Genomic DNA, 25,696 nt, shown 5'->3' on the forward strand with positions numbered 1-25,696 from the left:
TTGGCTCTTCTGGCTGCCTTCAGGTCAGGCCCCTTCCGTCTCTTGCTCTCCGGTCAGGACCCAAGAGGTTTCTTCCCTTGCAAGCTCTTGCTGTCTGATTCTCCCGCTGTGAAGCCCAGCCTGCAGCCTGCTGGGTGTCCTGTGGCACCCTGCCCCTGCAGCATGGGTGTCAGGGGTGAGGTCACCATGTGTCACTTAGCGTTGGCAGACGCTGGAGGTGTAGTTTTGCTTTGTAGTTACTGGGGGGGGGGGTGGATGAGGAGCTGCTTCTGACAATGTATGGAGTTTTTAAGATACCTACATTTGAGCTGGCAGCTAGTGGCTCACCCCTATAATCACAGCCCCTCAGTAGGCTGAGATCTAAGGATCAAGGTTTGAAGTCAGCCCATGCAGGAAAATCTGTGAGACTGTGATCTTCAATTAACTGGCAAAAAGCTAGAAGTGGAGCTGTGGCTCAAGTGGTAGAGCTCCAGCCTTGAGCGAAAAACCTAAGGGACCGTGCCTGGGCCCTGAGTTTAAACCACAGTACTGGCACACAAAACAAAACCAAAGCTTCTTATTGCCTGTACCTTAGATGCAGGGATGTTACGTTTAGGGCCACACTGCCCCATCCTTTCTATCCAGAGAACGACGAGAGACTGTATGTGAAGACCTGCTTAGGCAAGGGCAGGCCAGCACAGACTGCAGTGGGGTGCAGGTCTGTGTCAGCATTACCCAGAACTCACCACATAATTTCTAAAAATAGTTTATTTGTTTTTATTATTTTAAAACCATTAAGGCAAAACTGTACCCTGCAATTAACTCTTTACATTCATCAGTCTTACAGTGGACATTCCCAGCACATAAATTCTCATAAATCCAGGATATAAATCATACATCCAGTCCAACTTCCTGATAGGGAAAGGAAGATCCAAGATTTAAAAAAGAAAATTAAGGTTATATCAAAGCCATTTTCTAATTGCCTGGGAACCCATCAGTTGATGTAACTAGAAAAATTACCTTTGCCCTCTGTGCAAGGTCCTAGGCACCCCATACCTGGACAGAACTGGGAGGATTGTGAAGACACTGGAATAGACTCATATGCTGAACTCAGTGATGAAGGACTGAAAGCCCCCTCATGCTCTGAGACAGTAAGGCACCAAGGACAGTGAAGGAGCTGGGGGAACCAAGGCCAGTCCTTGCTCTGGGGACCTGCATGTTCTCATGGCTGTCGAGACTGTCAGCCCTAGGGTTTTAGCATAATGACACTGTGGTTCCCAGAGGAAGTTACAGAGACTCGTCAGGAAGAAATTTGGCACAATACTGGGAATGAGAGATGAGGGCCTCAGGGGTCTGTGGTCTGCTTCATGCTTTGTGCTGGCCATTGGGAAGCTGCCAGAGAACCAGCAAGTGCAAATACTTTCCATCCAAGAGTTCTGATTCTAGAAGTTCTTTGGTAATGACCATAGGTGATAATTCCCTGAAGAGCATACTAACTGAAGAGCTGCTAACTAAACAAGAATAGTTCATAGTCCTGATCAGAACACTGTGGTAGAAGTCAGTGGCCTCTGGCATGGGTCTAGGAATGCCCAGTGGGCAGAAATAAGGCAAGGCAGACTGGTGCTTGTGGCATGGAAGTATGGTGAGGGAAGGGATCAGCACGTTGGAAGTAGGTAGCGTGTGGCTCAGGAGACAGACACGGCCAGTTTGGACTGTGCATGCACACAGGCAGTTACATTTCAGTTTATCTCCGCTTCCTTTGACTCTAGCAGACTCAAGAGCCAGCCTTTTTACATCCTCAACAATGAACACTGACCTACAAGATTCCAGATATTTGTTATTAGAGGCATTAGTCAACTATTTGCATTAGGAGTCTTAAAAAAAACAAAACCTCAAAACCCAATCACAGTATTTAAGATATGGCTATTTACGTAACTTTTTCCATTAGTGTAAAAATGCAGTAGTACCAACACAAAACTGTCATTTTAACCAGAAAGGGTACTAAAGCTGAAGCCACCTATTGTGAGGTACCTTTCGTCTTGGGCCTGAAAAAAAAGACTGTGCCTTTAAAAAAAGAAGAAGAGAAAAAAAAAAAAAAAAACAAACTTTACCAGGAAAAGACTGTTTACCCACTGGTCTTCAGGCCTCGAAGCTAGGCCTTGTAAGATTTGAGGCAGAGTTTGGGGCCTGAAAAGGTGCCCACAAGCGCCCCCTGCAGGCCTGGCCTCAGTACTTCTAAGAGGCAATGATGTGGTTGGTGGGCTGGCTTGTTCCCCAGCAACGATGCTGGGCCTCTACCTCAGATGACAGAATTTGAGGCTGGGTACAGGGGAAAGAAAGGCAAGAAAAGAGGAGGTTGGTAGAGTCCCTTCTGTAGAGAGAAACATGGAGGTTTTCAATGTTTGACCCACATCGGTAAACTTGAACAACAAAACCAACCAAGATTTACCTGGTGTTAATTTTGTATGATCGAAAACTCAATGTTTCTCATTTGTTTTTGCTAACGATGGGGCCACGGAAGTACTAGAGACCGGCTTCTCCATGCAGATACATGCTGGTGGGGATGCAGTTTGGTCTGCTCTGGTTGGCAGCAGCTTCCCCGTGTGTGGTGGGTACAGGACCCAGGGTCGGGATGCCTGGTTGGAAACGCCAGGATACAGGAGGAGGGCCATGTAGCCAGAGCCCTTGGTGAGTGGTGGAGAGGCCTACCTCCAATCTCCACTCTCATCCCTTCACGGTAGGCAGCAGGAGAGACCAAGGCTGCCCGGTCATTTTGCTGTCTCTGAGGGTCTGACCCTTTTGCTGCTGCCCGCTGAGCAGAAGCTGATTAAGTTGGCTGGTTAAGTCACTGCTGGCGGAAGGGCCCACATGAATATGGCTTAGAACCTCATCTGGGGAATCTAAAAGCCCACCAACCTGTTGTGATATTGTGTGTGTGGGGGGCGGGGGTTGTTTTGCTGTCGGCTGACACTTAGCAAGCAGCAAAATTGTTTGAATGGCTCCTATTTGAAATGCTTCAGCATTTGGCACTGGGGTGTAACCAGCCTGTGCTGGGTTATTGATACCCTGCAAAGTCTTTGATTAAGTGACTCAGAATATTCTAGCACCGAGTGGCCATGAGTAACTTGGATGGTTAGATATCTGGGATGCCGGATTTCCTTCCCATTGGTGGGCGTGAAAGAGGCCACGTGGCTCTCAAGCCGAGGGGGTCACCGGGTGTCTCCTGGGCCCTGGGAGAACCAAGTGTGAATGCTGGTGGGCTGGTGCACAACCTGGAAGCCAGCTTGGCTGTTCCTGCTGAAAAGCAAGGAGGCTACGCCGTGCAAGATTTATAAAATTTAAACAGGATGAACGGCTGCCCAGCAGCCCGGGTCTGGAGGCCTGCTTTCCAAGGCCACACGCGTGCAGTCGAACTTGTCCAGAGCACATCAGAGCAAGGAGCTGTGTGGCAGGGGGGCACCAGAGACGTGGATTTGGAATCCAGCTCTGCCCCAGGCCTTGGGCCAGTCCCAGCCTTGGATCTCCTCAGTGTTCACGTTCTTTTTGGAGGAAGGAATACAGAGATGGATGCACTGTGGGATGCAAAGGGTAGCTTCCTGAGTGAGGGTGATGCGTGTTGGGCTCCTATATGGAAATACTTGGTTCTGTTCCACTCCTGAAGACTGTCTACTTGCCTGCTGCTGCTTTGAGTAGATTGGGAGGATCACAGTTCAAGACCAGCCCAGGAAAAAAGTTTAAGAGGCCTCATCTCAGCCAATTTATAAAAACAGTTTGGATGAAGTAGAGGTGTGGCTCAAGTGGTAGAGTGCCAGCCTTGAGTGAAAAAGCCAAGCAAGACTGAGAAGCCCTGAGTTCAAGCCCCAGGACTGGCACATAAAAAAAAATGCATAGTGTGGTGGCACAGAACTATCATCCCAGCTGTAGAGGAAAAGTAAATAGGAGGATTACACTGCAGGCCATGGCCTGGCCTAAACCTGAGACCCTATTAAAAAGAAAAAGAACAACATGCTTGTAGGTGTGGCTCAAGTGGTAGAGTGTCTACCTGAGTTCAAATCCCAGGACTACCACACACACAATAATTAGCCATGAATTATACAGTTTGTAAAAAGGATGTCCTAATCCTCATTTTTATGTTTTCAGTGCAAAGTCTCCCAGTGCTGCTGTCCTTTGTACTGTCTCAGGACCATTATCAGTGCCAATCCTGACCTTTAACCGCCAACAATGACCTCTGATACATCCTGTGACTCATGGGGAGAGAGATGGCATGATCTGTGCCGGCCTGGCAGGAGGGGCTGCTGACGCTCTCCATGCAGCAGCTGATCTAGTGTACAGGTTCTAGACAAGCAGCCAGAATCTGCCTTGCTTCATTGCATCGAGGTTCAGATGTTGATGTGTAAGTATAAAACTAGTATTTTAGATGTTGAAAAAACTGCCATACATATCTACTGAGATAAGGAGACATAACCGTCTGGACTTTCATAGACAGAAAGAAGCTGCCAGTGGAGGGACATTGCACCGCCTCTCCCGCCCCTAGGAGATGAGCCCCACTCCGCCTGGGGGACAGGGTTTTGTTTTGTTTGTTTCCTTTTTTTAAGCATATTTTAAAAAGTGATACAGAAGCTGGGAGCCAGGGCTACACCTGTAATCCTAGCTACACAGGACGCTGAGATCTGAGAAGGACGATTTGAAGTCAGTCCAGGCTCTTATCTCCAATTAACCAGCAAAAAGCCATAAGTGGAGCTGTGGCTCAAGCGGTTGAACATCAGTTTTGAGTGAAACAGCTGAGTGACAGCAATCAGGCTCTGCTTGAACCCCAGTACTTCCTGTCCCCACCCCCCAAACGACAAAGGAACTGCCCAAAAGAGCCTGGGTGACATTTACAGAGCATGTGTTAGTTTGTCATGCCACCAGCGATCCCAGGGGGTCTGCTCAGGGCCTGCAGGGAGGGGGGAGGATTGAAGGGGGCATGGAGGAGAAGGCTCCTTTTCTCAGTGCTCACCAAATACTGCCTTCACCATACAGAGGGAACTTGAGATCGAGTTCGCTGGGATCTCACAAACCAGGAAATGGCCTTTTCCATGTATTTACTTACAGCCATCACAGCAGTGAACTGAGACACCAGAGCAGTGGGGCTACACTCTGACAGTTCAGCCAACTGTTAATGAAAATCCTCAGTCCTATGATTAAAATAAAGAAGCACATTGTCTTCCTATAGATTCAGGAAACTACTAAAGCCTTCCAAATAAATATCTTTTTTTTTCTGTTATAAATATAGCTAACCTTTGGATACATCTATGTTTAAAGGATCATAAAGGAGGTTAAAAAGTGCTGATTAGTTTTCCAAATTATTAAGGAGCACAACAGCCAGAGGATGAGAAGGGGGAGACCACGTGCTTGCGAGACCATGTGCTTGCTTTGAGGTTACCTGTTAATTAAGTGGCAAATGTGATATAAAGAAATGTGCGTTGATTAACATCGGGCCAGTTAAAATCAGGCCGTGGATTGGCGCTGTTCCTAACTTTCCCAGCACTGGCACCAGACAGCACCTACACCCTCAGCACTATGCCGGCCAGCGAGGCCTCCGGTACCTGCTCGGTCCTCCGGATCTCTAGGCTAACGTGGTCACGTGGAGCAACTCCGTGCTGCTCCCATTTCGCTTTGTAGTCCTGGGGAGGTGGCAGCGGCCGTGCTTCTAGAAGAACTCAGTACATGTCCTTGTAGATCTCCTGGAGCAGCGGGTGCAGCGGGGCCTCAGACTCAGTCTTTTTGATGACCTGCACTAGCTGCGCATGCTCTGTGACCAGCTGCCGGAGGTCCACCATTTTTTGAAGCAGTTTTGGGAAGAGAAAGGTATCATCCGGATGGTTGCTCTGCAAGTGAAGCTTGAGCACGTGCACAATTCCCTCCTGCAGCTTCTCAATGTAGCCAATGTTGAGAAGGCCAGGACGATCTGGACTCAAAAGAAGAGAGGCGTCTGATCGAGACGGCTGGTCAGCCTCACCAGGCAGACCTCCCTGCTTTGCCCGGCTTTCCCTGTGGCAGCCCGCAGCCTTCAGACCCTGCCAGCCTGGCTACAAGATAGACCGAGGTTTGCTCACAGGCCTGAGGACCAAGCGGGACAGCCAGGATCGATTCCTTGCTACATCTTTGCACAGCCAGGCCACAGGACCACCTCAGTCTCCCTTAAGCGTGGCCTCTCATTGTGGACTTCCCCCGGGACCACCCCGGGACCACGAGGAGTAGCCGCACATTCTGACGCTGTGGCCACGACTCTGCTTAGCGTGGGGCGTGAAGGAGCGTGATTGTGTGAGACTGGGCTGGGTGGCTCCTGCCACAATGGCAGGCTCCTTCTGTCGTGGGGAGAGGAGTGGCCCGGGGTGCGCACTGGCTGGACTGAGTGGGGAGCGCGGGGCGCCCTGAAACCCTCTGAGGCTGTGGGTCCTGGTTCTCGGCCCCAAACCTTCTGCCCGTCCCCCGCCCCACAGATGGCAGCATGCTTCCTCCAGCACCCTAGCCATCACTGTGACTTTCCATGTTGCCAGTGATGTGAGTTCTATCTGCATTGTTGTTGGTTGTGAAATACGTAAGCACTAAGGTGGTGGTGTTTCGGGGCTGGTGCTGTGGCTTGAGCTCAGGGCCTCAGGCTCTTGCTTGGCTTTCACACTTAAAGCTGGAGCTCTACCACTTGAGACATGCGACCACTCTGGCTTTTTGCTAACTGGAGATAAGAGTCTCATGGACTCTTCTGCCCAAGCAGGCTTCGAACTGCGACCCTCAGATCGTAGCTTCCTGAGTAGCTGGGATTACAGGCAAGAACCACCAGTTCTCAGCTAGTACTAAGTTTGAAAGAGATTTTTCTTAAATTTAGAAACTCCTCCACTCCTAATTTTACCCAACCAGGCAATTTTTCTGTCTACAGAGTTTACACAGGATTCTGTGGTACAGAAACACACTGAACTTGCTTTATAACCTTTGTGCTGTGTCTTGATCCTATGAAAAGGACAATGACAAATGATTTGTTGCCTTGCTCTCTCATACTCTATGCTGGAGAATGGCTCCTTCCGTCTGACTAGGGCTCAGCCAGATGGTAGGAAACAGGGACACAGAACACAGGCTGAGGGAGGCACAGAGGACAGTGTGTCTTCTGGTAGGGGGTGGGCACGGCCACCGTAAGTCTCCACCAAGGCTTAGCAAGGACGCTGAGCTTACAGTAGGCAAATGACCTTCCTGGACCTGAGGTGGCTATTTAAGGAAACGCAACGCTGAGCCAGAGTTCTGGGGAACAGAGCCAGCGTGAGCAGAGAGGCCCGGCTCTGTCTCCTCTGGCAGAGTGAATCTTAGGATTGCTTCCAGAGGGGCCAATATTTTTCATTATGATTTAGAATAATTATAGCCAGCAGTGGTGGTATTATGCTAACACTAGTATGGTACTTTATGACATCCTATCGGAAGTGTAGATATGATATAATAATATTAATAGTATGTTGAAATTAGAATATATTATAATATAGTACATAGTTATGTACTATGATATACTACACAGTTTTGTACTATGATATAGTACATATAGTACAATATAATTCTCATAACTATAATATAGTACATATACTATACTAATCAAAATAATATATAGTATTACTAATATATAATACTAATTGCAATGCTAATTACAATGTATTGTAATTATTCTAATACTAATTCTATATTGGTAATACTAGTTCATCTACTATTAGATGTAATAGAAATGGAGTTTAAGTAGCAATTGTAAATATATACATAATGTACACATGTGTTTATATATACATTAACAACATACATTCTACTATACAATATGAAAGCAGTTCTCACATCATTCTACCCTGCGGCAACTCAGGTTCAGCTGTCTCCTTACCTACCAGTGCCCACTTGACTGTAACGGAGCCCAGGCTGGCACCGTTGCGACAGTTACGAGTTCTTCAAGAGCGGAGCCTGTAGGAGACCTGACACCGGCAGATTAAATCAAGCACTTACCTCCACAGCAGATTATAGCAGCCACAAACAGGGAGATATCACTGTCATCCAGTTCCAGTGCGTTGAACTTCATGGCAAAGTCAAACTTGGGCTCCAAGATGTCGCAGAAAGGTTTCCTGAGGGTTTTCAGGAATTCCCGAGTTATAAAGCCGTTGCCGTATGCCACCAGCATCCCGTCCTTGTTCATCAGAGAAGACAGCATGGTAAATATGGCCTCGTACACGCCGTATTTGAGCAACGTGACTTGGTCATTCAGGTCCAAGTTTGCAAAACCTGGGATGGCCTTGGCGAATTCTGTGAGCTCCGTGACGGTCTCCACCGACATGCACTGACAGCAGTGGAAGATGCGGACGCCGACCTCCTTGTTTTGGATGCCGTCGGCCAACATCTTGGCCACTAGTGTCTTCTCGGCCATACACAGGGTCTCCATGTCGTGGATGACAAATGGCTACAAAGAAAGGGGCTCAAGTCAGCCTGGGGCAGAGCACTCTGCTATCTCCATTACCTGCAGATTCACAAACAGCTACTGTGTCCAAACCCCCAAGTTCATGCTGTAGAGAATTCAAATGTATACCGAATACAGTGCTCACTGTGGAGAGCTAACGGGATAGGCCAGTAAGGTAAAGACTGACAAACCAGGAGAATGGTGCTCATCCCTGTAATCCTAGATACTCAAGAGGCTAAGATCTGAGGACTGAGGTTCAAAGCCAGCTTGGGCGGAGAAATCTCCAGTTAACTACCAAAAAAGCCAGAAGTGGAGCTGTAGCTCAAGTGGTAAAGCACACACACACACACACACACACACACACACACACACACACACACACGAAGGGAGCAATTAGAACACTTCACACAAAAACATTAATGTTTAAGAAGATGGAAATGCTCATACTCTGATTTGGTTGGTTTACATTCTGCACATTGAATATGTAAATTTAAAAATATTAAAAGCCAGATATGGGTGGTTCACATTTGTAATCCTAGCAACACAGGAGGCTGAGAGCTGAGGATTGTGGTTCAAAGCCAGCCCTGGCAGGAAAGTCTGTGAGACTCTTATCTCCAATAAACCACCAGAAAACTGGAAGTGGCGCTGTGGCTCAAGTGGTAGAACACTTTTCTTGAGCTGAAGAGCTGAGGGACAGCGCCCAAGCCCAAAGTTCAAACCCCACAACTGACAAAAAAATAAATAAAAATGAAAATGAAAAATCAAGTATTAATAAAAAAAATCTATGGGGCTGAGAAGGTGGCTCAGTGGTAGAGCGCTTGCCTTGCATGCATGAGGCCCTGGGTTCAATTCCCCAGCACCACATAAGTAAAAAGAAAAAAGCTGGAAATGGTGCTGTGGCTCAAGTGGTAGAGCTCTAGCCTTGAGCTGAAGAGCTGAGGGACAGCGCCCAGGCCCAGAGTTCAGGCCTCATGACCGGACCCCCCTCCCCCCAAAAATCTAGAAGACATGGGTGGTCCCAGAGGGAGCACGGGTCTGCTGTGACTGAGAGAGCTGGTGAGAATTCAGATTCTCACCAACAGGCAAGCAGAGGAAAGGGGGAACCCACGGCCCTGCCTGGTTCACATGGGGTCTATGCACACAGGCACCCCGTGCATACATGCACGCCCCAGCACACCACGTGCATATGCACGCACACATATGTACACTCAGCTCAATGATGGATGGCCAGGTGTTATTTCTTTTTCTCTTCTTTTTCTTTGGTGGCAGTTCTGTGGTCTGGGTACCATCCCTGAGCTTTTTTTTTTGCTCAAGGCTAGTGTTCTACCCCTTGAGCCACAACTCCAATTCCAGCTTTTTGCTGGTTAACTGAAGATAAGAGTCTCATGGATTGTCCTGGCCTGGCTGGCTTTGAACTGTGATCTAGGAGGTTTTATTTCTGATTCTTCCTGGCAGCCATTCTAAGACTCATCTGTCAGTGGCAAAGCATGCCGGATGTCCTGTGCATTGTGGATGGTCAACAGCATCTCCAGGAGCCAGCACAAACCCATCTGCAGTGCGCACACATGCACCTGGAGGTGTCTAAACAGAGCAGCATGTGCAACACGGAGCTGGACAAAACTCCTAATTGGGCATGGAGGACTTAGAAAGGGTTTTCTTCAAGGATTGCCTCTGTGTCCCAGCCCTGCCTGTCTCCCTCCTGACTTAGGCCCAAGTTCCAGTTGGAGCTTGGCGCCAACTCCTGCCCTGGAAGGAAGGTGGCCGGGTCCCCTTGGCCCCTGGCTCCCAAGGCCACGCTCACCACGCTCATGCAATTCCTCCACTCACTGACCTACACGCGTTCTTGATTCTTCTTCCCTCCCCCACCAGCCTCTGACGTCCTGCTGGTGCCCAGCTGGGGCTGGGACCTGGTGTGAGTCACTGAGCACCAAATATTGCACTACTAAGGCTGAAGCCCGCTCTGCTCTCCCTAATAATAGGCTTTTGGGGGGGCCTTTTTTCAGTGAAGTCAGGGCCTTGTACTCTTGCTTAGCATCTGCCCATAGCTAGCACTCTACCACTTGAGCCACAGCCCGACTTCCAGCTATTTTGCTGGGTCACTGGAGCTAAGAGTCTCATGGACTTAGGAAAGCCTGGGCTGGTTGTGAACTGCGATCCTCAGATCTCAGCCTCCTACGTCATATAAGACACACACAGTCTTCTGGACAGCATGGCCTGTGGGGCTGCCCTGCCAGTGGGGCCTTGCCCAGGCTGGACACAGATGGAAGAGGAGAGATGGGCCTCTCCTTGAAGCAGTGAGTTCTGGGAAGCAGGCCAGCGGCGGCGGCTGGGCGGGAGGAAGGGGGGTGCGTCTCCCCATGGGACTCTGCCCCTGAGGCTGTCCCCAAGTAGCCCTGTTTGGTGGTGTGTGGCAGAGCAGGCCCTTGAATCTCACCACGCAGCCATTCTGTTTTCCTCATACATGTGCTGTCCTCACGGGGGAGGTGGAGGGAAGAGGGAGGGAAGGGGGAGGGTCTCAAGGGACAGCAGGCTCCTCCTCCCCAAGAGTTCTGTGGCTCTTAATGGAGATGCAAGGGGCAAAGCCCATAGGGAATCAAATGAGTATCAAAGAGCAGTGTTCGTTAGGATTAAAGGTGACCCTTCAGTGCTTGGAATTCTCAAAGTTCAAGGGGGAGATTTAAGGTCTCAAGTTGAAGTTGTGGGCTAGTTACTGCCAGTACAGAAAGGCAAAGTGGCAAGTCAAGATGTCACCTTCACTCATCCCCTGCGATCCAGAAAGGCGCCAACTGGCATGCGCCATCGGGCCACCACGCATGCAAAATCAAGATGTCACCTTCCCTCACCCCTGGGATCCAGAAAGGCTCCAACTGTGCGCCGTCAGGCTACCATGCATGGTACTTGCTAAAATTTCTAAAACGTCATGGCCTATTTAGTTGGAGCATTCACTGAAGAATTAAGGCTCGGTAAAAGAAGGGTTTGGTTTGTTCACAAGCGTAAGCAGCTTGTGAAAGCCTTTATTTTCCTGTGACTACAAATTCCAGCTTTTAATTCCCATATAAGGAATGCTGGAGCTAGTCATTAGCACAAATTAAACCTGCCGCGCCACGCCCCCAGGGACGGTCCTCACGCAGCAATGAGGGCCGGCGTCTCTTTGAAGGTGACCCTGACCCCCTCCTGCAATGGCGTCGGGGGGTGGGGAACTGCAGGTGGAGGCTGTGGGCATAAGCCAGGCAGGTGATGAGGGGAGGGCCCTGGGGCCCTCTGGAAAGGTCCAGAACTATCTAGAGAGATGATGAAGTTTCTGTAAGCCAAGGGTCCTCTCAAGGCCTGCGTCACAGGCACGCTTCCTGATGGAGAGGGAAGGTGGTGGGTGCCCCGGGAGGGCGGAAGGGAAGCAGGTGTGGGAGGAAGGGTGTGTGTGTGTGTGTGTGTGTGCGTGTGTGTGTGTGTGTGTGTGTGTGTGTGTGTGTGTGTGTGTGTGTGTGTGTGTGTGTGTGTGTACGTGAATGGTTTTATTTTACATCCTTAAAATAGACATTGAAAGAAAGGCGCTTCAGAGAAACACCCTGGTACCTGGTAAGGTATTAACCAGGTTATTTTGGGATATCGATTACATTGCCATTATAATTACTTGGTTGCTAGGAGCTCAGAGGCCAGCTCAAGAGGAAGATAGGATTTGCTCTTAAGCAACGTCGTACATGGTCAGGGGGAGCCATTTGTGTGTCCGTGGTCTGGGGGTTCCCTTTGGGGTAAGTACTGCTCTCCCCGCACCAGGGGGCAGCGGAGGACCTACCGGGTTGTTGTTGGTCTTTCCTGCCAGGATGACACGGGCTTTGACCTTGTTCATGTTGAAGTTCTTCAAGTAGGCCTCATAGATCCTCTTGGCGAGAGACTTGAGATCCGCGGCGTCCGACCCTTCCGTGTCATGCTCGCAGGTAAGGATTTCTGCCTTCAGCTTTGCTTTCTCAGATCTCGGCATTCGCCCAAAACGAATTGCTGTTGGGGGAGGAGCGAGGTGGGGACAGTGGAGACATATAGCGATGAGCAAGGTGGGGAGAGGCCCTGGGACTGCAAGGAAGTCCCACAGGACGCAGCACTCAGCACCCTGCTCCTGAGGGCAAGAGGAAAACCCCATCGCAAGCAATGCAAGCCTTCTCTAGCAGGTTAAAATCAGAGCTCACAGGGCCGCACACCTACAGGCCTGGGAGCCGAAGGGGCCCCAGGAACTTCAGGATGGCCGGTGTATGCACTGTATGGTAATGCTGGTTTTCTTTTCCCACCCCTCCTCAATAAAGCACTCATTTTAAGTTTACCTCTATGTAGGAGGAGGCTTGGCTGAATACAAGGTAACTCATAGGATGGCAAATGTTTGAGACACCACACCGTTCAAACATGCTCTCCTGCCATCCGACGGGCTGGTTGCCTTGTTCTGTTGTTGTTTTGTGCCCAGCCTGGGCCTGGGTGCTATCCCTGGGCTTTTTATGCTCAAGGCTAGCGCTCTACCACTTGAGCCACAGCGCCACCGCTGGCTTTCCTTTGGTAGTTTATTGGAGGTTACCTGGCTTTTTAGCCTGGGCTGGCTTCAAACTGCGATCCTCAGACCCCAGCCTCCTGAGTAGCTAGGATTACAGGTGCGAGCTGCTGGTGTCCAGCTGCCATTTGATTTTTTAGCTGGTTAATTGGAGATAGGCTGGCCTCAACCTCAGATCTCAGCCTTCTGAGTGGTTAGGACATGAGCTACTGGGCCTGGGGGGCTGGGACCTCTGACAGAAAAGTGTTACTATGAGGCTTCTAACCACAGCCAACGGTGGCCCAGCTATGGGTTCCTTGGCTTTTCTGGTCAGAGGAGGACCTCTGGGTTAAATGTGGCTGAACAAGGAAGGTAAACCGAGGACCGGAGCAGGACGCCATGCCGGGCAGCCTTACCTACCGTTGTGCGACATCCCGACAGACAGGCACTTGTGGAAGCGGCAGTACTGGCACTTATTTCGATTCTTCTTCTGAATCTTGCAGCTGCGGTCACACCTGTCATACACCAGCTTCAGCCGGATGGTTCGCCGAAAGAAGCCCTGGGAGATTAGCACCATTTATGAGGGACACGGACACCAGTGACTCCTCCTAACAGTTGACTTCAGCTTTCTTGGGCCCATTTGTTGTTTCTTCTTCAATTAACTACATTTAGAGAGTGGTGGTCTTGCCAGGTGCTGGTGGCTCACGCCTGTAATCCTAGCTACTCAGGAGGCTGAGTTCTGAGGATTGCGGTTCAAAGCCAGCTCAGGCAGGAAAGTCTGTGAGACTTATCTCCAATAAAAACCACTAGAAAACTGGAAGTGGAGCTGTGGCTTAAGCGGTAGAGCGTTCACCTTGAGCTGAAGAGCACAAGGACAGCGCCCAGGCCCAGAGTTCAAGCCCCATGACCAAAAAAAAAAAAAAAAAAAAAAAGAAAAGAAAACTTGAGATGATGAGCTGGTGGCCCACGCCTGTCATCCTAGACACTCAGGAGGCTGAGATCTGAGGATCACAGTTTGAAACAGTCCAGGCAGAAAAGTCTGTGAGACTCTGATCTCCAATAAACTGTTAAAAGAAAGCCGGTGGTGGAGCTGTGGCTCAAGTGGAAGAGTGCCAGCCCTGAGTAGAAAAAGCTAAGGGTCAGCACCCAGGCCCTGAGTTCAAGATCCAGTACTGGCACAGAAAAAAAAAAGAGTTTATGTTGACTGTGGGTCTTTTCCTTTTTAGTTCTTGCTGATGTGTGCGTGTGGCGGGAGGTGGGAAGGACTTACACTCACTCGGCTTACGTGCTTATGGCTGGTACTCTACCACCGGAGCCATGCCCCCATCCTTGATTTTCTTTTAAAGGACACATTTCTATCAGTCACTTACAACATACAGCAGAGTGATCTGCCTTAGACTCCAGAGAGGAGTTAGCCGGCACAGACAGAGGTCGGTTTCTGGGCCCTTCTGCAGAGACCTCGTGACGGCAGCCACCCTCGAGTCAGGTCCAAGCACCCCGGCACAGTGGGCCCCTCCCCCAGGGGCCTCGCACCTTGCAGCCTTCACACGCGTGGACTCCGTAGTGGTAGCCCGAGGCCTTGTCTCCACAGATCCGACACTCGATGTTCAGTGCTCCACTCGGGGGCTCATCTGTGCTGCCAGGCACGGCAGGGCAGGAGACTGACGAGGGACTGGAAGCTGGAGAGAGGGTGTCTATGGGCAGAAGAAGAGAACATGGACAATCCCAGGTGCCCTGCCTATATCTGAACCAACCTTTAAGGAGATGATGGGGGGAGAGCATCTGCTCACGAACAGGACCTGTCCTGCATCTCCTCTCCCTAATCAGGCTCTCTTGTGCCCTGACTGCCGTGATGCTGGGATCCCTCAGCTCCCAGGCCCCTGTTTACACCCGCTGGCCAGTGTCCTGAGTTCTGGTTCTGCACAGAGCCTGTCTTACTAGACCCTCACCATGTTCCACACACCCTACACAGAACTCTGCTGTTTTGTTTGCTTGCTTGCTTCCAGGTCTTCTGCAACTGTTAACTCAGTGAATGGTACAGAACGCAGGCCAGGGGTGGTAGTGCACACCTGTACTTCTAGCTCTTGGGAGGCTAAGGTGGGAGGACTGTGACTATGAGGTCAACCTGGACTACATACTGAGACTGCATCTCCAAAGCTGGAAAGATTAAGGCAACATCCAAAGCATTGTCCATAGAGGAAGAAAAGAAAATAACAAAAAATACGAACTTTCTGTAAGAATAAGAAAAGGCAAGACAAATACTGCGGACCCACACCTGTAATCCTTGCTGAATACAAGGCTGAGATCTGAGGACTGAGGCTCAAAGCCAGCCCAGGCAGACAGATGAGATGTTAACACTTCCTCCAATAGCTGACAGAGCAAGTTGATGGAACACCAAGGATATGAATGACTTGAAGCATGGTAATTACCAACTTGATCTAATTAATATCCACAGAACACTGCCCAGCACCTACTGACACATTCTGCCTGTGGCATATACTAAGACAGACCCGGAAGTGGTGCTGTTGCTCAAGTGGTAGAGTGCTAGCCTTGAGCTGAAGAGCTGAGGGACAGCGCCCAGGCCCAGAGTTCAGGCCCCACGACTGGACCCCCCCCCCCTGCCAAAAAAAGATAAGTTATGAAGTATTTTGAACTGAATACAAATACAAGTTGTATCCCAGTGCCTCATGTCTGTAATCCTAGCTACTTGAGAGGCTGAGATCTGGAAGGCAGTAGATCAAAACCAGATGGAAAGAAAAGTCCAAGAGACTCCATCTCCAAAATAATTAGCAAAAAGCAGAGCTGGATACATGGCTCAAGTGGTATATGAGAGTGATCAAGAAAGATTTTTTCATGGGAATGCAAGGTTGGCTTAATCTTCATAAACTATCATCCATGATATTACCAAATTAAAAAATGCAAAATATTTAGATCATCTTATTAGATGCATTAAAAAGTATTTCTTAAAATCAAACATCAATGCCTGAATTAAAATTTTTAAAAAAGCCTGGACAGAAAAATCTGTGAGACTCCACCTCCAAAACAGCACAAAGCAGAGCCAGAGGTGCGGCTCCTGTGTTAGAATACCAGTTGACAAGCAAGTCAGGTGAGCTTGAGGGCCTAAGTATTTAAAAAACCAAACCAAACAAAAAGCAACTTAAAAAAAAAAGACATGTATCTTGAAAAGAAGAAGTAAAAGAGGGTCCCTGCAGCAAGCAATCTGATTATATAAATTCTCAAAGAATCTCTACAAAGCTACTACATGAACTAGTAACTTGAGCAAGGGCACAGGCAAGATACTAGATTATTGTCTAAAATCCATTTTAGTTCTCTGTGTGTAGCCAAAGATGATGAAAAGTTAAAATGTGTTTCTGTGCAAGAGAAAACCAGGGCGGGTGTTCCTACAGAGACCCATGTGTGTGAGTTTCCCGAGGCTCTATCCATCACAGCCGAAGACTGGCAGGGACGCCAGTGTTCGTTAACAGGCACCTGTATAAGACACCAGCAGTCTAAAAAAAGAAAGAAATATTCAACCCTTGGGGTTGGAGGTGTGGCTCATTTGGTAGAGCTCTAGCCAATGAGCAAAAACATCAGGTATCAAGTCTGAGCCCCAGTCTGGGACACAAAGAAAAAAGAAAAGAGAAGAAATCAAATACCAATGGTCCACCCAGACAGTAATAACCGAGTGGATTACCGAGGTGTGCCACCGAGCACACAGATCTCAGCCAAATAAAAGAGACCAGCTAGAACACAAGCTTACATTTATATAAAGTCCTAGAGAAAATACAGTAAGCAGGAGGGATGGAAAACAGACTTGTGGCTATGGGGGAGACAGGGTAGCTGAGGGCAGGAAGAAGGTTTACCAAAGATACATGCAACTTCTGGACTGATGGACACTCTTGAGGGTGATGATGGTTTCACAGGTGTGTGCATATGTGTGTGCACACACCAGATTACTATATTTTTACTTGTGCCAGTATTAGGGCTTGTGCCAGTATCAGGACCTGGCTGCGGTTCCTTAGCTTTTTGATCAAGACTGGTACTTTACCACTTCAGCCACACCTCCACTTCCAGAAATGTTTTATTGTTGGTTAATTGAAGATGAGTTTCATGGCCTTTCCTGTCCAGGCTTACTTCAAACTGATATCCTCAGATCTCAGCCTCCTGAGTAGCTCGGATTACAGGCATGAGCCACCAGCCCCTGGCTACATTAGATTATTATTTGTTATTGTTGTCAGTAGTGTGGCCTAAACTCTGGGCCTGGGCGCTGCCCCTCAGACCTTCAGCTCAAGGCTAGTGCTCTACCACTTAAGCCACAGCATCACTTTTGGCTTTTTCTGCTTATGTGGTGCTGAGGACTCTAACCCAGGGCCTCATGCAAGTGCTCTACCACTGAGCCACCTTCCTGGCCCCAGGTTATTTTTTTAAAGGTGTAACTTCTTGCTTTCTCAAGGACAACCCTGTTAGTGGAGGGCTTTCCAGGAAGTAGCACTTACCTGTGATGACAGAGCCATCTGAGCTTGGACCGCTTCCTAAATACTGATAATCTGTGAAACTGAAGCTTCCAGAACTTTCTTCACCAATAGACTGCGAAATCTCTTGAATACTTCCCATCTCTTGTAGGAACTCCTCAGACAATGGGCTTTCTAGGTCCTCTGTCTCCAGCGGAGAGAGGGGGCAGATCAGGCTTTCTGTGTCCACCATGATGCCGATGGAGCCGGACCTCTGTGGAGGGAGAGACACCAGGTGTGAACGGACAGGCAAGAGCGCTCATTCATGTTCTTAAATGAAAGCATCCTTGTGTGTGTGTGTGTGTGTGTGTGAGTGTGTGTGAGCATGTGCACACACATGTACCCGAACAGAAGCTTGAACTCAGGGCTCTGGTGCTGACCCTTAGTTTTTTCACTCAAGGCTGGCATTCCACCACTTCTGGCTTTTAGTGGTTAATTGGAGACAGAGTCTCACAGACTTTCCTGTCTGAGCTGGCTTCGAACCACGATCCTCAGATCTCAGCCTCCCGAGGAGCCGGATCATAGGTGTGAGCCACCAGCATCCAGCTGACAGCCGCATTTGTGTTGAAGATGCACCTGCACTTCCCATGTAAGAGTTAATGGGGCTGACTATCTTTTCTAGGCTTAACTCTCGAGATGCACACTAAAAAAAAGAAATCCCAAAGAATCTCTAAACAACACCATGAGGGAGAAGCCAGAGTAGTCGGGCTGGGGCCGTGCTCCTGGCTGATTGTACACACCACTGACATGGGGGTGTTGAGACCCAGCCAGAGACAGAAACCCAGAGCCCCCGACCAGTGGGGCCACCTGTGGGGACCCACCCATCAAATCCGTGCTGGAGGGCAGAGTGAGGAGCCTGCAGGAAGGCCTGTGGACCAGGGCAGGGCAGGGGCCTTGGGAATGGAGTGGCCTGTGCAAAGGCCTGGGGAACATGTGCCAGCAAAAAGAACAGGAAGGGCTGCAGCAAGCTGGCAGGTTCACAGGGCTCAGCCGAGGGGGGGGGGGCGGGAGGCCATGGGCCCAGACTGAGGGGCCAGGGAGAAGAGAGCAGAGCACACAGCAAGTGTGCACACCCACTCCCTCCTTACCCACAAGGCCGTGGATGCTGTATAATCTCTGTTGTTAGTTGCGTTTGGGAGACCTGAGAAGGCGGCTTGCAGACAGGGCTGGACATGAATGAGCAGACAAGTGGTCAGTTACTCTCCACAGGTGACAGGGTAGCATGGTGGTCCTTCCTGTGTTGGTGTGTGTGTGTGTGTGTGTGTGTGTGTGTGTGTGTGTGTGTGTGTGTGCCAGTGCTGGGACTTGAATTCAGTGCCTTAGGTTGGCTTTTTTTGATCAACGCTAGTGCTCTACCACTTGAGCCACAGCTCCACGTAAGCCACAGCTCCACATTCACCGTTTTTGCTGGTTAACGGGAAATAAGAGTCTCACAGATATTTCTATCCAGGCTGGCTTTGACCTGCAATCCTTAGAACTCAGCTTCCTAGGGTTACAGGTGTGAGCTACCGGCACCCGGCTCACCAGACTCTCACTTGGTATTTTCCATGACTTTCTGTGACCTCCAGAGTGGGCCCACTGCAGCTGTGGGGGCTGGGCCCTGGGGCTGTGCACTGGCCACGCCCCTCCCCCATGGCAATGCAGGGGATTCACGCTGTTCCTGGCGCTATGCCCAGGTAGGCCAGCCTGGGCTGCCTTTCCCCTGGCTGCCGTTTTAAACAATTGTTTTGGCACGACAGGAGTTTTGAACTGGGAACTCATGCTTGCTTAGTAGATGCTCTACCACTGAGCCATGCCACTGGCCCTTTCTGCAATGGATCTTTTTGGAGATAGGGTCTTCCTTCCTCTCTGGGCACATACCATACCCTGCCTGTTTTAGGCTTCCTGTGGTGGCTGGGAGGACGGACACACACTCCACCATTTCTAGCAGCTTGTTGAGAAGGGGTCTGGTGGACTTTTCTGCCTGGGCTGGCCTCCACCTGCATTCCTCACGCTCTCAGGCTTCTGACCAGTCGGGATGACAGGTGGGAGCCACTGGCACCCACCTGCCGCTGTCTTCCCTGGCCCTGCTTGCAGCCCACCTCTCTGAGCCCAGCTAGGACACATTTAGCTTCTGGAACTATTTCCCATCTGAAAATGGTTACACTGAGCCCATGGGTCAGAGGAGGTAAGTGCTGACCCCAACCCTCGGGTCAGTGCAAGGTAGCTCTCCTCATGTTAGGGCAGAACACAACAATGTTCTGTTGGAACGAAGAATACTTTCCAAAGCAAATGTTCACCCATCAAATGCATTTATGTAACAACACCTTTAAGGGCAGTGGTAATTGCTTTCTTCCCTGAGTGCTGCATGTCATCCTAGCTCCTCAGGAGGAGGAGATCTGAGGATCTTGATTCGAAGTCAGCCCCAGTAGGAAGGTGTATGAGACTCTCATCTCGAATTAACCACCAAAGAGCTGAAAGTAGAGCTGTGGCTCAAATGGTAGAGCTGCAACCTTAAGGGGAAAAGCCCTCCTATCAAAACATCAAAGCAAAAAAAAAGACACCACTTTTCTCAAGAAAGGAAAAATAAAAGAGGTAAAATTCGCACACCTTTGAGACGTTCACCTCTCACACTTGGAATTCTGATAATTTTCATAGGTGACAAAAACACACAAGGCTGAATAATATAGAATGGTTAACTTTGTAGGGTACTTAAGACTTTCTCCATTATCTATTACTGTAAGTAAATCTATTAGCGTAAATCTGTGCATTTTTGTTTGTTTTGTGCAAGGCTGGTGCTGGGGATCGAATGCAGGACCTTGTATGTGATGAACATGCGGTGTACACAGAGCCTCAGTCCTGGCCCCTCCTTTTTTTTTTTTTTGTCAATTATGGGCTTAACTCAGGGCCTGGTCACTTGTTCACATTCCCTGAGCTTTTGTGCTCAAGACTAGCACTCTACCACTCCGAGCCACAGCTTCACTTCCCATTTTCTGGTGGCTCACTGGAGGTAAGAGTTGCCCAGGCTGACTGCAAACCACAATCCTCAGATCTCAGCCTCCTAAGTAGCTAGGATTATGGGCATGAACCCCCAGCACCTGGCCCAGCCCCTTCATTCTATCATATTTTATTCTGCATTATCTTGAAGGAAGATCTCTTCAAAGGCAAGCAAGATAATGGGGTAATGAGCATGATGCAATTTATTATTATTGTTATTATTATATATTCTACCAGGAACCACAAGTTCAAAAGCCACAGTCATTAACTCACTCCATCAGCCATAAAGTTCATCTTTGTGCAAGCCAACAGCTGGCTAGAGGTTACCAGACAGATGGGGCTGAGGCCACGCTCTGTGTCCCAGTTACAAATGCACATGGCGGCGAGAGCTCTGGTCCGGAGCCTCCAGAGCCCGGGAAGATCCCCTCGCTCTCCTTCTGTACCTCAGAGTGTTTTGGGATCCTATCATTTTCTTTTTCAGTTGTTTTGAAAGAACCACGAGATTAACTTAGGCAAGCTGGGCTGGCCATTCAGGAGCTAAGCAAACGAAACCCCTACCAGGAGTGAGGCAGTCCGGGCTTGAACTCTGGCCAGAGGGATGGGCTCGCTGCGATCCCCAGTACATTGGCCTGCTCCTTCCCGGAGTGCAGATAAGAAGGCTTCCCTTTGCCCAAGTCCCCCAGAGAGATAGCAGAGGTCACACGGGCACACCCCAGCCTGCACGCCCCAGGTTCCCAGCAGGCTCTAGCTTTGGACTCTTCCCCATCTAGAAGCTTCTGGTCAGGGCAAGCCCGACACCTACAAGCCACTGCCATTGACTGGTTCATCAAGAAGGCCAGCCAACTGTGGGGCCCTATGCTCTAAATGCCCCAGAGGGCAAGCAGGAACAAGGCAGGATCCCTTTCTTTGAAGCTCCCATCTGACTCTGAATCTCTGTTTTCAGTTCTTAGTAGTTGAACATTTGACAATGAAAATACTCCTTGGGGAACCAAGTGGTAGATGGTTTGAAAACCCTAGAACATTAAACAAAACATAAGAACGTTAAATAAACAGGAAACAAGCCAGGTACCAGTAGCTCACACCCGTAATCCTCGCCACTCAGGAAGCGGAGATCTGAGGATTGTGGTTCGAAGATGGCCTAGGCAGGAGAGTCCATGAAACTTTCTCCAGTTAACCAGAAAAAGGATGGAAATGGAGCTGTGACACATGACACAGTGGCAAAGTGCCAGCCTTGAGGGGAAAAGCTAAGGAACAACACCTTGGTCCTGGGAGACACACAGACAGACAGACACACGCACACATATGCACACGCACACGCAAGAAAAGAAAAACAGGCCTAGAATTCTGACTGCTTTGTGTTGAGATGGAAGAGAACGCTGGAGGAATCTCTCACTCCCTGATAACCTGCGATACTCAAACGATGAATAACACATTGCCAACTCCTAGCTTCACGACTATTAGGAAGGTTAGGCAGGAGGAGTGCTTACTGAGTAAAGTCACGGGAACCCCCGTGCTGGTGTACCCCTACGCAAATGGGGTGATGTAACTTCCTGTGCCTCTCCCCTGCTAGGCTGCGTGCTTGGCTGAGGGGGCCTGAACGCTCACCTCCGGGACAGCCAGCTTCCACCGCTGCAGCAGGGCCTGCGTCCTCTCCCGTCATTTACTTTTTCAGTATATATTAATGATACCACAGGTTTCCTCATGGTATTTCCCCTGTACACAGACTGGCCGCACTCCCCCACTATTCAGTTTCTTGGGTCCAGAAGTCATTTCCTAAATACTGTCTGAAGTAATTTCTTTTTGAAAAAGAATCATTTCTTACTTACAAGGGAGCTTGACTTTGTCCCAACGATGCCGACAGTTCTTTATGCTGAGTTATCAGAGCGCAGTGAGGCGAGAAGCAGGGGACTTGAACTTGAGTTTCCACAGAGTATGAATAACTCCAGGCCTTCGGAATCTTAACTCCTCTCCCCTGTATCTTCTCTATGATCCCTTTCACTGCCGTGCCCAGAGACGGGAAATCTGTTGGGTTTCTTTTTTTCTGGCTGAGGGTGGAAGGGATTTATGGGAGTGGTTCGAAGAGCAGGCATGGTGTCTTAGCAAAGGCACATCAGTTCCGTGCCAGCAGGCTGCGGGTCTTTCTCTTTTCCACCAGTCCTAATCCACTACCTTGTCAGAATCTGCAGATTTCTTACAGGTTATATTTCATCCTAGAATGAAGTCTTTGGCTCAGATTGTTGGGCTATGATCTAAAACGTTTCAGAATAAGCAAACAAACAAAAAGGCTAGGAAGCACTCTGTACCTTTACCTAGTACCCAGTGTTCACTGACACTGATTAATCATTGGCCCACAGGTGGTGTAGAAAATGCCCCGGAAACACATGGCGAACAGCAAGGGCAGAGGGAGACATGAAGCGGGGTGGGGGCTAGGGATTTTAACGAACCGAAGTAAATCCATAACCAATGGTTTGCACATCACCTAGGGTTAACAGAGACTTCTGGAGCTTTCCCAACACCACCAAAGGCATTAAACTTGGGATTCTGTACTTGGAAGAACTGCTTTCATGGGAGAGTGGCCGGCCCAGGGTGGCACAGAGCGGCTGTGGATCTCCACTGCAGCTTTCGAGACACCAAGGCCTCCCACCCTGCACAGATCTGCCCGCGTTTTCCCTGGACAACGAGACTTACTGCTTCCAGTTTGAACCAAGCCTTGCTTTTTCCTCTCCTGCAAGTTTGTAGTTATTGTTCTCAGTGCCATTTTACCTTGGGGGAGGAGCTGGCAGAACAGAGCAACGCTGTCCGTGGGGACGCCCTGCCTGAGTGTGGTCATCAAACCCGAGCACGCTGCGACGCTGCCACAGAAGCAGGAAGTCCACTGAACTGCCATGTGGACTTGTCATTCAGCGTTGATCAGGGCAGACAGCATGCAGCCACCGAGAGAGCACTGGGACTATCAGCAGCAGGGGTCAGGGAAGCAGTTAACTGTCTGCGGTCCTGCCACACAATGAGGGGGCATTCCCCAAAACGGAGGACCTGGGCACCCAACAGAGCCTCCTGGAGAGGCAGTGCTTATAAGGCTGAGCTTTACAAACCGCAGGGTTTAACCGATGGTCCCTTCGGAGATGGATGACTATGAGGTATGAAACACAGACAAGTATTTGCCTGAACTAAAGGTGGAGAAAGACAGAAAGCCTAACTAAGCTCTGAAGAGCCCACAGACCAGGGCTCTGGGAAGGAAGGGACTGGCAGGACGAAGAGATGGGGGAAACATACTATCGATCGATCGATTGATCGATCGTTCACTCTACATATCCATCATCCTAGCAGCTGAGAACACACCATCCACAACATCACACACATGCTCCTGCGGTTCTCCAGCGGCAGGGGCCGGTCCACAGAGGAGAAAGAGGCAGAGGCTCAGAGAGGAAAGACGCTTACCCAACGAGAAAGTAAGAGGCACAAGTCAGCGAGTGGTGGTGAGTGCCGTGTGGCAGGTGCAGCATCCTGGAGGGCCAGGCGGTCGCTGAAGGACAGGGGACGAAGACGGCGCCTACGACAACCAGACTCAGCAGGAGGCGCAGCAGAAAGCAGGGTAAAGGGCCTGGCGCATTCGCACGCATGGCCAGCACATCACTAGCCACGTAGGTGAAAGTGGCTGGAAAATCTACTCTAAGAGTTGTGTCACCTGTGCGAGATTGCATAACCAACAGCCTCAAACCAGCCGCTTAAAACCACAGTCACTTCATTTGTTCCCAATTCTGTGGGAAAGTCCCGGCCAGCTGGACGGCGCTGGGCAGGGCGCGTCTTCTGCTGGTGCAGCCTGTGCACGCAGCGCTGTGGTCACTTGGAGATCCCCCAGGGCCTGTCGGTCCAAGAGGGCTCCAGCTGCCCACCTGGGGGTGGGCACGGCTCCTGGATGGCCCTTTCTCACAAAGTGGCCATCTTACTGTGGTCAAGGTTTCTTCAAGAGGCAGCAGGACCCGAAGCGGGTGAGTGTGGGGACCACAGGCCTCTTCCACTAGGCCTTGCTTGTTAAGTTACACAACATTATTTCTGCCACACTCCATGGGTCAAAGCAGGTGAACTGGAGAACCTGTGGCCATCTGCAGGGTAGCACAGCAGAAACGGTGCGAGGAGAGGTGTCCCTGCTGGAGCAGGAGGGGTCATGGCCGCTGTGATATTTTGGGGTGCTCCACATTTAGACTGACTCTGCTATCAACCACTCAGGAGTCGGCATTAGAACATCTGGAGGCAGGGTGGGATTAAGCTGCAAAGGACACAAGGCCAGAAGCCGTGGCCTCCTGGAGAAGGCATCCCATCCTGGAGAAGAAGGCATCCCATCCTCCAAGTGCGGCAGCTTCCTGCAGCTGAGGCGGGAGGCGGGAGACTGGGGACAGAGAGCTGGTGGTCTCAGACATTTGGGACAGAGCCTAGGAGGACGTTTCTTCCCTGGCTCAGGTAAACAGTGGAAGAACTGGCATCGGGGACACAAACACAACAGCTCTTTCCAGGCAGACACCCGAGAGATGACCAAGGAGTTCCGAACCAGTGTTTAAGGCCTTTAGGAGACACGAAGGCTCAGCCCACGCACCTCTGCCCTGTCTGTCTCTTTGAGGTACTGGAGTTTGAACTCAGGGCCTCATGCTTGCAAGACAGCTGCTGGGCCACTGAACCCTTTTTTGCACTGGTGATTCTGAGTGCTGCTTTTGACCCGGGGTGGGAGCTGGACTGTGATCCTCCTATTTTAGGCTTCCCACAGTAGCTGGGGTGACAGGCCTGTGCCCCCTTCTTCCACTGAGATGGCATGTTGCAAACTCTTTTCCCTGGCCTGGCTTGGAACCGCAATCCTCCCAACTGCAGTCTTTCAGAATGACAGGTGCGAGCCTCCCCAACCCCTATGTCTGGCTTGCCAGTCCCCTCCTCTGAGAAGTGACAGTGCTTGTGCCCTATGTTCCCAGAAGCCACAGCTAGGAGGCGCAGGACCATCGTTGGGGAAGGCAGCCATGGCATGGGGGCTGCACTGCCAGTGAGAACCCTCGGACCCGGCCCCACACGAGCCAGAGTAAAGTGAGTGAAGTCCCTGTGCCCGTCCGTGTCCACCTCCGGGGAAGCCCAGACTCAAAGGAACTTTTCACCAGACCAAGTAACCAGGCATGTACAAAGACAGACACTCCTGCCCTGCAGTCATGCGTGGCCGCGGCCTGCATTCTAAAGCTCCTCTTGGGTTTGTGGTTCTGGGAGTTGATGGAGAGATGGGTCCTTTTC

General features: G+C 50.1%; 1 protein-coding gene across 7 annotated transcripts in view; it reads right to left on the bottom strand.

Annotated features, from left to right (window-relative positions):
* Positions 1 to 729: 729 nt before the first annotated feature.
* Positions 730 to 25,696, bottom strand: part of Ppara (peroxisome proliferator activated receptor alpha) — a 51,546-nt gene continuing 26,579 nt past the window's right edge. For 5 of the 7 annotated variants that reach the window (XM_069999833.1, XM_069999832.1, XM_069999830.1 and 2 more), the window contains 6 exons: positions 17,441 to 17,669; positions 14,478 to 14,638; positions 13,365 to 13,503; positions 12,228 to 12,430; positions 7,990 to 8,437; positions 730 to 5,929 (listed from right to left, as the gene is read on the bottom strand). In XM_069999833.1, coding sequence (XP_069855934.1) covers positions 5,682 to 5,929; positions 7,990 to 8,437; positions 12,228 to 12,430; positions 13,365 to 13,503; positions 14,478 to 14,638; positions 17,441 to 17,648 — 1,407 coding nt within the window. In that variant the 5' untranslated portion in view covers positions 17,649 to 17,669 and the 3' untranslated portion in view covers positions 730 to 5,681. Of the gene's footprint in view, positions 5,930 to 7,989; positions 8,438 to 12,227; positions 12,431 to 13,364; positions 13,504 to 14,477; positions 14,639 to 17,440; positions 17,670 to 22,253; positions 22,705 to 25,696 lie in introns of those variants that run through there. The other 2 variants (XM_069999834.1, XM_069999836.1) reach the window with 2 other exon arrangements.

This window comes from Dipodomys merriami, unplaced genomic scaffold (assembly GCF_024711535.1).
Source record: "Dipodomys merriami isolate MVZ:Mamm:240054 unplaced genomic scaffold, mDipMer1.0.p SCAF_55, whole genome shotgun sequence".
Classification (NCBI taxonomy): Eukaryota; Metazoa; Chordata; class Mammalia; order Rodentia; family Heteromyidae; genus Dipodomys; species Dipodomys merriami.